The sequence below is a fragment of the Colletotrichum spaethianum genome (assembly GCF_022836535.1).
Source record: "Colletotrichum spaethianum MAFF 239500 DNA, contig38, whole genome shotgun sequence".
NCBI lineage: Eukaryota > Fungi > Ascomycota > Sordariomycetes > Glomerellales > Glomerellaceae > Colletotrichum > Colletotrichum spaethianum.
Genome location: NW_026054808.1, coordinates 154,072 through 170,798, shown reverse-complemented (window position 1 = coordinate 170,798; position 16,727 = coordinate 154,072). Strand labels below are relative to the sequence as shown.

General features: G+C 46.2%; 2 protein-coding genes across 2 annotated transcripts; both read left to right on the top strand.

Annotated features, from left to right (window-relative positions):
• Window positions 1-2,857: 2,857 nt before the first annotated feature.
• Window positions 2,858-4,018, top strand: ColSpa_10702 (uncharacterized protein; the record flags this gene model as incomplete). The annotated part of the gene is made up of 1 exon (XM_049276914.1): window positions 2,858-4,018. One exon carries the CDS (start codon window positions 2,858-2,860, stop codon window positions 4,016-4,018), a length of 1,161 nt encoding a protein of 386 aa, XP_049132871.1.
• Window positions 4,019-14,752: 10,734 nt separating this feature from the next.
• Window positions 14,753-15,142, top strand: ColSpa_10701 (uncharacterized protein; the record flags this gene model as incomplete). Its single annotated transcript, XM_049276913.1, has 1 exon — window positions 14,753-15,142. The coding sequence occupies one exon, from the start codon at window positions 14,753-14,755 to the stop codon at window positions 15,140-15,142; it is 390 nt and encodes a 129-aa protein (XP_049132870.1).
• Between the last annotated feature and the right edge of the window lie 1,585 nt (window positions 15,143-16,727).

Here is a 16,727-nt window from a genome sequence, read left to right as displayed (position 1 = left end):
TTCATGGGAGCCAGTCAAGAACCTCCAACACTCCCAGCAACTCCTTCAGGACTATCGCGAGTCCCAGAACCCTCAGCCACGAAACCCTCAACAGGCAGCTCACCGAAGGACTGCCAGGACGGATCGCTAGGATCAAAAGACTCAAGGAAGGACAGGTCAATTGCACCAAAACCACCACTAGCCTGTACCTCGTGAACCGCCTCAACCACCGGATCGACGGGCGAATCCGCAGGCCACTCAGCAGCGGCCTCACGACCCCTCTTGAAAATCATCCGTTTCTCTTTACGTAAACGATCGAGCCGGGCAAGAGACGCATCCATCTCCGCCTGCGCAAGACGGAACAGTTCTGCTTGCTTTCGCAGTAACTCCGCCTTCTGACGAAGCAACTCTTCCTCCTGCTCTTCAGCCTTATCCAGACGATCGGCTTCATTCAGCAAACGATCCACTACGATCATTAGAAAGCCACACACCTCGGAACCACGAAAAACACTCACATTCGCAAACCGCATTATCATCCCCATCACAAGAGCGACCCCGGCGAGTACACTCTTGACACTTCTGGAAACCCGCAAGCATCTTGCAACGGATCCCCTTGGAACGACACCAACTACACGGCATTTCGATTTCAATTCCGTGTTCACGAATCCTCAAGGAATCCGCGAGACGGCGCTTGGTGGAAGAAGCCTTGCCAGATTTAAGAGTGTCTGACTCTGCCGCATTAGTCACCAACGACATGGTGGAAGAAAGATGAGAATGAGATAAACCCAGGGACAGCCCGCGGCGGGAACCCACTTACCTATATAGGTCTAAGGGGCTAGACCTTTGGAGGGGAGACCTGATGTTACGACCCAGGAAAGCGTTGGTTAACGTAACCACCTGGAACGAACCCACGAGGGACCAGGGGACATTCGGGCTCATGTATGCATGATCACGGCGCTTACGGGCAAGGGTCGGAACGGAAGAACTATGGACAGATCACGTGATGATAAGAAAGTGATCAAGAGATAAGGTGATCACTGGGAGCGATCACCAAGTGAGCAGCTCACCCCGGACCCACTCTAGTTGATCACCATCAACAGCATCACGATAGGGAGACATCAGTATATAGACAGGACTTGAGCCTGGGGCTCAAAGACTCTCCATAGCTCTTCAGCAATCAACTTCGTGATTCACTCTCTCATAAGTGACTCTTAGATTATCCTTCTGTTGTGAAGCTATAAAGCTATCTACGCCTAGACGTGCCTGACTGATCACCAGACACCAACAGACCAGCAAGATTACCAACAAGACTTACCTTACTGTTACCGAGTATCGACCTCAGCTGCCTATTAGCAGAAAACACCACTGTCGGATATCTGACCGTAACACTTTGATTGCTCCTGTTTAGTAAGTTGACCTTGATACTCACCAAACAGTAACGATGTCCTCCAAAGCCACCCCGACTTCATCTAGCGGATCCAAGGGAAAGGCGGTCGCACCCCCTAAACCCATGAGCTTGGACCAGGAAATGAAGGGCGCCGAATCCTCTAGCGACGAGGACGACAATGCTGAAATGGCCAAGCAACTCAAGAAGGCCCACAAGGACATCGCGGACATGCAACAGATGTTCAACAACAACGCGGCACTCCTTGACCAACTTCGGGCTGAGGTCCAGCAAACCAACAATCTCAGGGAAGAAGTTCGCACTCTCCGAGCTGCTGCCAACATCATCTCGACCCCAGTGGATGGGCGGGAAAAACTCAAGCTCAACTCCCCCACCACCTACGACGGGACCCCTGGAACGCTTAAAGGATTCTTGATACAGGTCAGGACCTACCAGACGTTTCACTCTGGCAACTTCCGTACGGAAACGGAGAGAATCATCCATGCAGGCACCTTCTTCAGAGGACGAGTCCTCTCTTGGTTCGAACCCTACCTAGAAGACTACCTGGACAGTGAGACGCTGGAGCACTGCAACCTAGAGACCCAGCAAATCTTTGGGAGCTTCGCAGGATTCGAGTACGCCTTGAAATCCTTATTCCAGGACCCAGACGAGAAACGACAAGCCGAGCGAGACTTGGCAAATCTCAAACAAACCAAGTCAGCCACCAACTACGCTGCAGAGTTCCGAAGAATCTGCGCACGACTTGATTACACCGACGACACCAAGATCTTCATGTTCTACCAAGGACTTAAGGAAGAAGTAAAAGACGAGCTATCCAAGCTCGACCGACCCAACGACTTCCTACAATACGTGGAAATCGCAGTCAGAATCGATACCAGGCTGTACGAACGGCGAAAGGAAAAAGGAGAAGCACGCCGCCCTCAGCCGAATACCAGCAAAAAGTATGTGCCGCAGGGACCTAGGAACTCGCAACCCAACTCGTACTGGCAGAACAACCAACAACACAGTAAGCCGAGCACCTCCTATGGGCAACACAGCGGACCCATGGACGTTGGTGCTGCAACCAGGAAGCCTCACCAGAACCACCGGGATCCGAAGGACTTCAAATGCTACAACTGCGAGAAGCCCGGCCACATAGCTAGAGACTGCAAACAACCTAAGCGACTCCAGAACCGACCCGTACCTGAAGGCACTAGGAAAGCCAACGTAGCAAGAAGGGAAGTTCCCCACGAACAAAGGAACTGGACCACCTGCTTCGACGACAACTGTTTAGTTCATCAAGAACTGAAAGAGCAAGCCGGATGGTACCCACAACAGCCCAAACCCAGAACTGTGGCAATCTCCCGACGAACCCAGAAAGGAGGCCACCCAGAACAAACCACGGTTCAGCAACTGGAGCAACGAAACCAACAGCTAATCACCAAGCTCATCCGAGCCAAGGAAGCTGCACAAAGCAAGGAAGACAACCCCTGTATGCCCGACACCCTGAAAGTCATCGAGGAACGACTCCAACTACGCATACAAGCCCAAGGGAACTTCCAGAAACAATGGGCACTCGAGGAGGACTTCGAGAACGCTCTCAAGGAGGAAAGGAGCATCAAACCTGGGAAGCCCACTAAGATAGTAGCCGTGGGACGGAAGCAACCACGACGACCCAGATTTTCTCCTCCAAAACTCGGGTTCAGGGAACCCACACCCCAGGAGTCGATTGAAGTACTTGGCGAGAAAACAAGCTCTGAAGAAGAACATGAGGAATCGCTTGATGAGTTCGAACCCTCGAGCAAGCTCGAAAGAAAGGCTGCCAAGCAACTCATGGATCTCAGAAGATCAAGCCAAACCTCTACGCAATCGACATCCTACAAGGATATTGAGAAGAAAACCAGGACGATTACATTCACACCATTCTCAGAAGAAGAAGAATCCTCTGACGAATCGGACCCTGGACGAGAAGTCTTCCGTGAAAGGGAAGCACAGCTCTACGAGGCCAACCAAAGCCCAACTCATTACGACCCGGACGAACCAATAGCTGCGCAAGCGAATGTCGACTTCAGCGACGACCCGATGGTCAAAAGGGCTTGGCCCACCAAAAAGGACTACCCTGAGTACCGACCACAGTACGAAAAGAATGAGGACGATCAAGAAGTCTGGTTCTATGGAACAGACGATACCGGAATCGACGGGAAACCAGTAGTATCCGTCCTAGAGGAACCTATATTCGGAGACCACGAGTACCTCGACCAAAAACACGCACGCCACACCGAAGTATTCTGGGCCGATTGCATCTACGACGAATGCCAGTTCCACCTCCAGGACAAGGAACTTAACGACTTCTTCCCTCGACGAAGGAAGCAGCAGCCGATTCCCATGATCTACCTCCACCACCAACTCGGCACATGGATAGTCAAGGAATTCAAAGCGAGCTGGTTACACATGCAACCCAGTCCGGAACACCCGGTTCTGTGCTACAACGGACTGATCAAACACTGGTCCAAATGCATGCACGACGAATGTATGATGCATTACGTAGGCAAAGCCAAAACCTGGAGAACCCAGATTAGGGAACAAACCCCCCCCGAGATAAAACCGGTGGACATGAAGGGGAAGCAAGCCCACCGACACTACTCAAAAAACTAGGGACGCCAACTGCACAGGGACAGCAGAAGGCGACACTGAGGAAGTCCCTATACCTCGCCACGACGACAGACGCCTCACACCTGGTTCTGAGCGTCTACATCGAAGGACAGCCCACTCAGGTCGTAATTGACAGTGGAGCACAAGCAAACCTGATGTCACCACGACTGGTGAATCAACGAGGAATCACATGGAGATTCAAGGAGGAACCATACACCCTGCAAAACGTGGAAGGAGAAACAGTTGAGTACGGTGGAGGCACCATTGACAGAGAAACCGCGCAACTCTCTATGGTTACCCATGACCGTCAAGAACATCTGATCTTCGACATAGCACAAATAGGAGACATGGATGTCATCCTTGGAATCCCATGGTTACGACAACACAACCCGAGCATAGATTGGAGAACAGGCCAACTCCAATGGAGAGATTCGACTGCGAGGCAGCGTTGCAAGCCGCAACCCCCGAGTGAATCAAAGCGACACAGATACGTCGCATACGTCAAAAGAATCGAGCCCACGAAGGACGAACAATTCGAACAATTCATCAACGATCAACGAGAGGAAGAACGCCTCTCTCCGATCCCAGAACAATACCGCAAGTACACCAAACTCTTTGCTGAAGAATTGGAAACCGGCTTGCCTGAACATAGCTCGTACGATCACGAGATCCCGCTCAAAGAAGGAGCACACCCGAAGTTTCACAAAATCTACGGACTGAATGAAACGGAACGCGAGGCACTTGACAAATACCTCGAAGAAAACCTACGCAAAGGTTACATCCGACCATCGACATCCCCTGCAGGATACCCAATATTGTTTGTACCAAAGAAAAATGGCAAACTACGACTCTGCGTGGATTACCGACAACTCAACGATATTACAATCAAGAACTGCTACCCGCTACCTCTTATCTCAGAATTACGAGACCAGCTGTACCACGCCAAATGGTTCACAGCCATCAACCTCAAAGGAGCCTACAACCTGATCAGGATGAAGGAAGGCGAGGAGTGGAAGACTTGCTTCCGCACCAGGAAAGGCAACTTCGAGTATCTAGTCATGCCTTTCGGACTCACCAATGCACCCGCCACCTTCCAGACAATGATCAACCACGTCCTGAGAGAATTTATAGATGTGTTCGTTGTCGTCTACCTAGACGATATACTCATCTACTCTCGTACCCCCGAGGAACACGAGAAGCACGTTCACACCGTACTCCAACGACTACAAGAAGCCAAACTACTAGTCGAACCCGAAAAGAGCGTATTCCACAGTCAACGAGTCGACTTCTTAGGATTCACCATCACACCAGGAAAGATCCGGATGGAAAATGGAAAAATCGCGGCCGTCAAGGACTGGCCCCGACCTCAAAATGTCAAGGACATCCAATCCTTTTTGGGATTCGTCAACTTTTACCGACGATTCCTCAAAGGATATTCCGCCAAAATCAACCCCCTCATCAAGCTCACCAGAAAGGACGTACCCTTCGAATGGACCGAAGAACAAGAAAAAGCCTTCGAAGAAGTCAAGCAACAAGTTTGTTCCGAACCAGTTCTGATAATCCCAGACCCAAGAAAACCCTTCGAACTGGAAACCGACGCTTCAGACTACGCCATCGGTGGACAACTCGGCCAACGCGACGATGAAGGAAAGCTACACCCTTGCGCTTTCTTCTCTCGAAAACTTAGCGGAGCCGAGCTCAATTACCAAATCCACGACAAGGAACTCATGGCAATTATCGAAGCTTTCCAAGAATGGAAACCTCAGTTATCCGGGACCAAACATGAAGTCAAGGTCTACACCGACCATAAGAACCTCACTCACTTCACCACCTCTAAAGTCCTCAACAAACGACAGATCAGATGGTCTGAATTCCTGTCAGAATTCAACTTCAGAATCATCTACGTCAAAGGATCTGAGAACGGAAGAGCTGATGCCCTAAGCCGAAGACCGGACCACGAAACCCCGGTACCAGAAGAAACCCAAGTCATCCTCAAGGAGGACAAGAACGGTGACCTTGTCCCAGCACAGAAACTCATTATGATCGGTACCCGTGTCAATACCAGCACGACTGGCAGGATGACACCTGAACAGATCATGGAGATTCATAGTGCTAGGGCCCACGGACACCAAGGAGTTACCAAAACATTTAAACGAATTCGACAACATTACGACGCACGAGTCACTCGAGCAGAAGTGGCTTCAGCAATCAAGGATTGCGACATGTGCAAGAAAAGCAAAAATAGTCCACACAAACCATACGGACAATTGCAACCACTACCAGCGCCACCAGAAGCGTGGCACTCAATCTCTTTGGACTTTATCGTCAAACTCCCCAAGTCAAAAGAACCACTCACGAAAACCTACTATGACAGCATATTGGTCATTGTCGACCGACTCACGAAATACGCATACTTCATCCCGTACTTAGAGTCAAGCACGGCAGAAGACCTAGCGTACGCGTTTTTGAAATACATCGTCAGCAACCACGGATTGCCCAAGGAAATCGTATCCGATAGAGACAAACTGTTCACATCCAAGTTTTGGAAATCCCTGATTTCGCAACTAGGAGCTGATCACAAGCTATCGACCGCTTTTCACCCACAAACCGATGGACAAACCGAACGAATCAACCAGATACTGGAACAGTATCTACGATGTTATGTCAACTACGACCAAGACAATTGGGTACCATTGCTTCCAATGGCCCAATTCGCCTATAACAGTGCTATAGGAGAAAGCACACTGAACTCCCCATTCTACCTGAATTACGGATTCGAGCCTACGGCATATGGAGAACCTCGACAGGGACCACGAGCACTAAAGGCTGTGGCAGATTACAACAAATTACGAGAAATCCAAGAGAATGCCACCAAAGATCTCGAATTTGTCAGGGCACGAATGAAGAAATACGCCAACACATCAAGGGTTGAGGGACCAACCTTTGAAGAGGAAGATAGCGCGTATCTTCTGCGACGCAACATCAAAACGAAAAGACCAAGTGACAAATTGGACTACAAAAAACTTGGACCTTTCAAAATCATTCAGAAAATCTCAGACGTCAACTTCAAACTCGACTTACCAGACACAATGAAGATACATCCAGTTTTTCATATCGCACTGCTTGAACCAGCACCGCGAGGATCAAACACCAACGACTGCATCATCGTGGAACCAAACGAACCGGAGTACGAAGTCGAACGAATCATTGACGAGCGAGAGGAAAACGGAGAAACACAATATCTTATTAAATGGAAAGGATACGGACACGAGGACAATTCATGGGAGCCAGTCAAGAACCTCCAACACTCCCAGCAACTCCTTCAGGACTATCGCGAGTCCCAGAACCCTCAGCCACGAAACCCTCAACAGGCAGCTCACCGAAGGACTGCCAGGACGGATCGCTAGGATCAAAAGACTCAAGGAAGGACAGGTCAATTGCACCAAAACCACCACTAGCCTGTACCTCGTGAACCGCCTCAACCACCGGATCGACGGGCGAATCCGCAGGCCACTCAGCAGCGGCCTCACGACCCCTCTTGAAAATCATCCGTTTCTCTTTACGTAAACGATCGAGCCGGGCAAGAGACGCATCCATCTCCGCCTGCGCAAGACGGAACAGTTCTGCTTGCTTTCGCAGTAACTCCGCCTTCTGACGAAGCAACTCTTCCTCCTGCTCTTCAGCCTTATCCAGACGATCGGCTTCATTCAGCAAACGATCCACTACGATCATTAGAAAGCCACACACCTCGGAACCACGAAAAACACTCACATTCGCAAACCGCATTATCATCCCCATCACAAGAGCGACCCCGGCGAGTACACTCTTGACACTTCTGGAAACCCGCAAGCATCTTGCAACGGATCCCCTTGGAACGACACCAACTACACGGCATTTCGATTTCAATTCCGTGTTCACGAATCCTCAAGGAATCCGCGAGACGGCGCTTGGTGGAAGAAGCCTTGCCAGATTTAAGAGTGTCTGACTCTGCCGCATTAGTCACCAACGACATGGTGGAAGAAAGATGAGAATGAGATAAACCCAGGGACAGCCCGCGGCGGGAACCCACTTACCTATATAGGTCTAAGGGGCTAGACCTTTGGAGGGGAGACCTGATGTTACGACCCAGGAAAGCGTTGGTTAACGTAACCACCTGGAACGAACCCACGAGGGACCAGGGGACATTCGGGCTCATGTATGCATGATCACGGCGCTTACGGGCAAGGGTCGGAACGGAAGAACTATGGACAGATCACGTGATGATAAGAAAGTGATCAAGAGATAAGGTGATCACTGGGAGCGATCACCAAGTGAGCAGCTCACCCCGGACCCACTCTAGTTGATCACCATCAACAGCATCACGATAGGGAGACATCAGTATATAGACAGGACTTGAGCCTGGGGCTCAAAGACTCTCCATAGCTCTTCAGCAATCAACTTCGTGATTCACTCTCTCATAAGTGACTCTTAGATTATCCTTCTGTTGTGAAGCTATAAAGCTATCTACGCCTAGACGTGCCTGACTGATCACCAGACACCAACAGACCAGCAAGATTACCAACAAGACTTACCTTACTGTTACCGAGTATCGACCTCAGCTGCCTATTAGCAGAAAACACCACTGTCGGATATCTGACCGTAACAGGTAGGTAGAGGTGGGCTACTTGCTATGATGGGCCACTTGCTATGTATGTACGTTAGTCCTTAATAACCTTAATAAATACCTTATTAACACATCTAGAATTAATAAATTAACTTCTCTAGACCTTAATAAATAAGTTTCTTTATATAAAGGTATTTACTTATCTCTTTCTTAGAGGCTAAGTATTACCTATTATAATCAGGATATACTAAGCAAATTCTCTAACCTGCTGATGCGTTAGCGTAAGCCTAAGGTTAGCCTGGATCTGCACCTAGCTAGCCAGCTTAGCTTCCTGACTAACAGAGAGCCTCTAGAAGTCAGAAAAAGCTAATGCCCTTAACTGGGTACTAGTTATACGGTTTTGTAAGGTAGTCTTTAGGATACTATAGGTATAAGCTGCTTAGCGCTAACTAACGCCATTGGCTATAGCCTTTAGCGCCTGATTAAGCTCATGTTCGGTACATTGGACTATTAGGCTATAAATAAGGTAGTCTAGAAAGATAAGACCATTTGGATTAGTATGGAAAAAGTTGTGATAGTTGGAAGTTGGAGGATGAGGTTGACGATGAGGGATTTTTAGGTGGTCGGAAGTGGGGGGTGGTCGGAAAGTGGGTACGGTGACTTATTGTAAAGTTTCAGTTAAGCAATAAGTTAAAGGACGATACTAAAAGCAAGTGATTAAGCTTCATTTGCCAAATTCATCGCGAGTTTAGCTGTATGTATTGCTATAGACTAGAAACCACAAGAGGTGACAACATTATTCATTATGTTGGATCTTTTCCGTCCAAGAGTGCTACAATCGTGCCTCGAGTATGTCTGCCGCGGCGCAAAGGCTGTCACCAATGACTTGAATTATGTTGAACACTCGTGGCCCCTGGAAAGTTTGAGCCCAGACTCGAAGAACAGTTGCGCCTAGATGTCGAAGGCGATTAGCAGAAGTGTCGCCCCGCTCAACATTCCTACGCAAAGGTGTCTCTTTTATCAGGCTCACGGTCATTCCGAGAAGCTTTCTCTCATCTTCTCTCAAGGAATTAGGACCTGTACTCTCGATGACCTCTGCTATCGTGTAAAGCCATCGGCAAAGCAGTGACGCACACTCGAGATTTGATAAGGCCAATTGAACATCCCAATCCACCGCTTGTGTGCGCGCTACATACATAATTCCACTGTGAACAGGAACACTCAGCGCGTGGATACATTGAAGTACGGCTCGATCCAGGTTGGCAGAACGTACGAACAAGGAACTGACATCTCCTGTCAATGCATGTGCAATGCGATGAGGATCACGAGATATCAGGTTTCGATGAGAGCCCATGTTTGCGTTCAATCTGATATATGCAAGGCGCAGAATGGCCACTGCATTGAAGCCCAAAGGACCTTTGGACGAAGTTGGATCAAGGGATGATTCTTGAGTAGCTTCCCACGATTTTTGCCACATTCGAAGGGCAGTCTCAAAGGACTTGACCACTCCTGGTCGTAAGGAGGAGCTCTTGTCTCCAAGACACCCAGACGTATGCCGTTCAAAGAATACACGCTGGAGCAGAGCACTGATCAATACATAATTCCCCAGGGCAGAGAATGGGCAGTCCATATTGATCTCCTGTCCATTCAAAAGCTTCCTCAGGACGTCTGGAAAGCCAGACTCATTGTGGCCATACATTCTTCTTAATTCCATGAACTCCTCAGCACTGGTGGCCGCCCACTCGGAACCACAGTGAGGCAAGCACAGGCCTACTTCTTGATTCAATATCGCAGGCGGCACATCGAAGGCAATACTGTGAAGATTGCATAGGACGTATGCAGCAAAGAGTGTCCTCCGACGTACTTCCTGGGAGATCCACTCGGTCCATTCTGTTCCATCCATAATTTCGTCGGAGCTTGAAATGCCGGCCTCGCGTACCAGCATTGCTAATTGACCTGATATTGACAGTGAGTCACGGACGATGGAAGCATCTCCCCAAGATGATATGGCCATGAGTACAAGAAGAGTTTGCATGGTTGTAAGCTCGGACCGATCGATTCCTGTTGTCGTGGGAGTGATTGGCATACCCGAGGCAGCTCTATATGAGTGTGATGTGTAATCTGCACCGGAATCAGAGCCTCCATAGCTCTCTGCCAATTGTGACGTGGAAAGTTGAGTCTGATGTAGCATGTGCTCCGTGATGATTGATTTGGCTGCCCGGTACAGTTCGTAACCTTTGGCTTGTTCAAAACGATAAAATGCCCCTGATGCTGCCAAAGCTAGTAGGAGTTCCGGAGCGAGTGATTCGAGTTTTATTGTTGGAGGGTGGAGAAAGGGAATATGTTTGTGAAAGCCACGGAAGAAACCTTCGATATATCGCGAAAAGCTGGGCTTGGAAGGAAATTCGAAGTTCTGGAGAAGAATTCCCTGATGCTCTAGCACGCTACTTTTTATACTCGTATATACCTCGAGGGATATCTTCCAAGGGGCGGCGGGGATATGCGTGTGCTCGGGCTCCAGGCCCTTGCTGGCTCTTACATCGTCCATAGGCAGACGCTCCTTATTGGGCTGGTGTATTGCTGCTTCAAGAGCGGTAAGAGGGCGAAAGTCTTGTCGTTTTGAATGCGACTCTTGACCGGCCTTGTGCATTTGAGGGCTAGAATCCTGAACCTGCGGTGCTCCAATGGTTTGACTGCCACCTATGCCAAAGTTGCCCGGTTGCCATAAGTTGGATAGCGAGTAATCCGTATCAAAGAAAGAAAGGGGTAGAAATTCGCGGGTATTCCAACTGTAATCCCACAGGAAATCGTATTCGTTGCTTGAAACAGATGACAATGCTGTCAAGGGATGACCAGTGATGGGTTCGTATTGCAAGTCTTGAGCGTCCGGGAACACCGTGGAGTTGTTCTGGTACCCGGGGGACGCAGTCGACGGGATTGGATGACTGTCGATATTCTCAGCGCCAGTGGTGGAGTTTGGTGATATGCTGTGCTCGGGGGATACCAGGTTGGTGAAATCAGAGTCTTTGGGATGATGGAGCTCGGCTGGTGGAGAATATAAGTGGATGATAGGAGCGAGCTGGGACGACTCCATGGCTGACATGGCAATTCCTGAAGGTGGAAATTTAGCCCCATTCTTGCTATTTTCTGAATCGCCGGGATGGTCAAGTCTCCTATGACGACCTAGAAGATCCCTGAAGATGTAAGCAGTGCGTGTCTTGATGCGGGTCCTTTCACTTACTGTCTGGAGAAGCTCTGACCGCAGCCACAAGAAAATGGCTTCTCTTTGGTATCTAGAGCAGATCAGTCTCACGAGCAAGCAAGATACGACAATCTCGAGCAGCAAGGTGTGTCCAGCAGCACATACGAGTACGTTCATGTCTCTTCAAGTGCTCGAGCCGCTTGAACTGTGTATTGCAAAACCGACATGGCGATACTGTTCTTCGGGGTCTTCCTCTGGGCATGATTGTGACTTTTTGGAGTAGATATGGAGTAGGTGAAGATCAAGAAGAGCGGGCACAAACTTAAGACGTGAGGGACGTGCACATAAGCATCTAAGCGTCACGTGACTCTTGAAGCCTGAGGCAATAGGTCGAGGACTCGATGACATTCGCCACTCAGATTCCTTGAACTACATCAGAGCTGGCATCACGTGCATTATGATTAGTTAATTCTCCAACAAAAGATAGCCCATACTTTTAGAGTTCTCCACTTATCTCTCCGCATGTCTCCTAGCAGAGTCTCTTATCAGGACTAGGGGGACAATCCAGCCGGATTGAGATTAAAGGTTTCATTGCAATCAGTCGTATCTTTTTTACCCCAATGGGGACTTTATGATTTCAACCCCACCAAGATATGGGTAGTAGAGAGTTTGAATTGGAAAAAACAGAACACCACTTTTTTGATCGAGTACCTTTTACTTATTTCAGTCTTCATACTTAACGTCTTTCGTCTCAGATATCGAGCACGTTGTATTTCTCAACAAACGCATCAGTCGTCGGACGATTAGCTTCTCTAACCAGCTTTTCGATCAAAATGGGCAGCATAAGCAATGAGATCCCAGACACCATGAGAGCTCTGCAGCTCGTAGAGGTAAACTTCTGTGAAAATGGGCTAGCTAGTATTCCCTCGAAAGATCATCAGACTGACAAGTTTTCAGTACAACAAAGATTACAAACTCAACCGAATTCCTGTACCCAAAGCAAAAAGTGGTCAGCTCCTCGTTCGAATTAAAGCGTCCAGCTTCTGCCATACCGATTACCAAGTATACCAAGGAGTTTACGAGTCCAAATGCCCCATGGTGCCATCTCACGAACCAGTCGGTATTATTGTTGCCCTTGGTGAGAATGTAGATGCGAAATGGAAGGAAGGACAGCGTGTTGGAGTGTTGAATTTCAGACATCCCTGTGGAGAGTGCAATATGTGTAGATGGCACAAGGGTCGTTATGGGACACTGGATGCGAGGTTCTGCGAAGATAAGAATATGGCTGGCATCACCAATGACGGTGGTTTTGCTGAGTACTTGTTGGCTGATGCTACAACAACGGTGTTATTACCAGATGGCTTGTCTTTCGAACAAGCTGCGCCACTGATGTGCGCAGGGGTGAGTTCTATTATCGATCTGTGTTTGTGTCAATGATTTTGATCGATCTAGGCAACTGTTTGGAACGCTATTGAGCAATGCAAATTGGAGATCGGGCAGTCAATCGCGATCATTGGCATTGGAGGACTTGGTGTACTGGCAGTTCAATTCGCAAAAGCGCTCGGCTACCGCACAGTCGCCGTGGACAACTATGCCATAAACCTGGATCTTTCTGCCGATACTGGACCCGGCTTGGAGCCAGACCTCCTTATCGATTACAACGACCCAGAAGCGCTCAGCAAGATCAGAGGATTCACACAAGGTATAGGACTGAACGCAGTCGTAGTTTGCAACGACAATGTTGCGGCGGCGGAGTGGAGTCTCAAACTACTGCAACCAAGAGGCACCTGCGTACCTCTGGGACTTCCTGAGAAGGGGTATCACTTCAACGCTTTCGACCTCGTGTTCAATGAGTTGGTTATAAAGGGGTCTTTGTGTGCGAGTGCTTCCTCAGTGGAAGCAATGATGAAGATTGTGGCAAAATATAATGTGAAGAGCCATCTCACGATTGTAAAGTTAGAGGATGCCGAGACGCTGCCTACGAAGTATATCGAAAGGGTTTTTAAAGGCCGTCTTGTTGTAACTTTGTAAAATATTCCATAGCATGAATCAAAACAACGCGTTCTTTACAGTTGTCATCTTATCGATTCTCGGAATCTTACTCAGAGGTTCCCGGCCATGACAATTAAGTTACTCAGGATTACGCTTCGACGATGCATGACAGAACGAACCAGCATTTCAAACTTTGTCTAAATAATGTCAAACTGATAACCAAATCAGGCTCCCTGGCTTCATTTCCTTATCACTTTCATTTGCCCATTAAGATTTTTGCAGCATAGCTACTAGGCTGTAAGATTACAGTAACAGAAGTAAATAGCCGTCGTTATTGTTATTTCGACGATCAACAGCGATTCGTAACTCTGATTGTGTAAGCAACCCTACCGGATTTACTGGTTGGTGTTATCCTCAACAATTGACTTCAACTTTGGAGCAAGTTGGGGTAGAAATTGTGGCTACCCCTCTATCCTCATCGAGAGCCTGAGATTGAGCGAGTTGGGGTAGGAATTATGGGTACTCTACCCCTCGATCCTCATCGAGAGCCTGAAATTGAGCGAGTTGGGGTAGAAATTATGGGTACTCTGCCCCTCCATCCTCGTCGAGAGCCTGGAACCGTCCACTATACTGGAACTTTATCAGATACTCCAATAAAAATGTTTCGGCTTTGTAATTGTTTCTCCAGGTAAGAATGTTAAGATGGAATTCATATATATTGACGTAAAACAGAAGGATCCGAGGACATCCTCCTCATCATCATCATCATCGTCATCTTGAAGCTCAAGTTTGAAATCTTTTTGCCATTCCAACATCAACAAAGTAAGCAACGCTCGCCCTAGCAATTTGCAAATCCAACTACAGAGACCCTGCTGACAATTTGATTGAGCAGAATCCTCAGAAACGAAGCCAGTACTCATCTAACACGATCCAAATCACAATGTCTAAGAACGTCAAGGCCGTCCCAACCTCCGACTACTTTGCGGTCGTTGAAGTAGTTGAGAACTATGTCGCTGGTCTCAAAGTCGGTGATGCCAAGCAAGTCGCAAAGTCCTTCCACAAAGACGCAACTATGTACGGCTTCTCCGCCGAAGGTGAACTGCTCGGTGGTCCCATCAGCAACCTTTGGACTTTCATGGAGCAGTTCGGTGCTGCCCCAAATATCATCGCGCGCAACGATATCATCTCCATCACCCCAACCACAGCTGTCGTCAAGGTCGATATGGAGAACGATGCGGCAGGTAATGATTATACCGATAACCACACTCTGTTAAAGCAGGATGGGAAGTGGTTGATTATCGCAAAGGTGTTCCACACTTATCAAAAATAGAGGGTTAATATAAAGAGGACAAAACACTTATAGACGGGTAAAATTGTGAGAATTAATATAAAGAAATTTACTTTAACGTATAGAGAATCTTATATTAGCAATTTTAAAGTGTTATTATTAAAGTTTTAGTAAGAGATAGATTTTAAGCGCTTGTATAGTATAAAATATGAAATTAGATAAAAAGAAAGGGTTATTATAAAACGTATATCTAAAATAAGTCGTTTATTATAGTAAGTCGCCTAACGTACTCGCATAGCGAGTCGCGGATCATAGCGAGTCGCGCATAGGCTTATCGTACCTTAAAGGGCACTTTTTTAACTATTTTTAAAAAATCTAAATCCTATTTAAAATAGATATAACTTTGTATAGAGGGTTTGATAAGGGTTAAAAACTAGTAAAAAATCTGCTAGAAATTATTATTATACTATAACCCTTAGAAACCTTATCGTTTGCTCTGATAAGGAAGGTTAAGTAGAACTAAGAGTTATAGTATAATAATAATTTCTAGCAGATTTTTCACTAGTTTTTAACCCTTATCAAACCCTCTATATAAAGTTATATCTATTTTGAATAGGATTTAGATTTTTTAAAAATAGTTAAAAAAGTGCCCTTTAAGGTACGATAAGCCTGTGCGCGACTCGCTATGATCCGCGACTCGCTATGCGAGTACGTTACTTCTTTTTCCTTTTACACTTTCCTTTTTCTTATTAACTTTACTTTATATATAACTATAAGTTTTAATTTAAACAAAAGCTATATTCTTCTTTATACTTAGAGTTATTAAAAAAGACCTAAAATTATTTACATAAAATGTTACTTTTATTTATAACATCTTAAGGATAAGAATTTATAATTAACATATTAAGTAACTAACGTAGCTTATAAGTAAGTAGGCTATATAAGCTAATAAGCTACTTTTCTAGAATTTTAAATGATTTATCTTTCTTTTTCTTTTTTTCTACCTATGAATATAACATACTATTTAAGTAAAATTGATTTAGGTTTAGCGCTTAATACGCTTTACTTTAAGCTTTAAATTAAGTAAATAAAAAGCTATATTAATCTATAATATTCCTTATATAACCCTTTAATAATAATAAGCTAACTAGCCTATAAAAGTAAGAAATAACTATATAACTAAAATTTAAACTTTATATAAAAAGAATAGTATTATAAAATATATAATTAACTTATATTTATAATTATTCCTTTTGTACTTAGGTAGTGTTTGAAAAATAGTAAATCAACTTCTTTATAAACATAGTATATTATAAATTAAAATAAACTAGGCCTTAAACTTTATATAATAATAATATTATAACCTAAATCTGGTTAGTGACTAGTGTAGCCTAAAGTGAACCCTTAGAGTAGGTAATAAGGTAACTAGACATTTAAGTATATAGGCTAATAGTATAAACTAGGCTTAGAATAAAAGAACTAGAAAAGGTTATATAACAAATTAGTTAGATAACTAATAATCTAATATAATCCTTTAATAAAGATTATTAACTAGTAAAACTAATCCTTTACCTAGGATTATAAGTAGTAAAAATAATCTAAGAAAAAAAACTAAGATCTAAATATT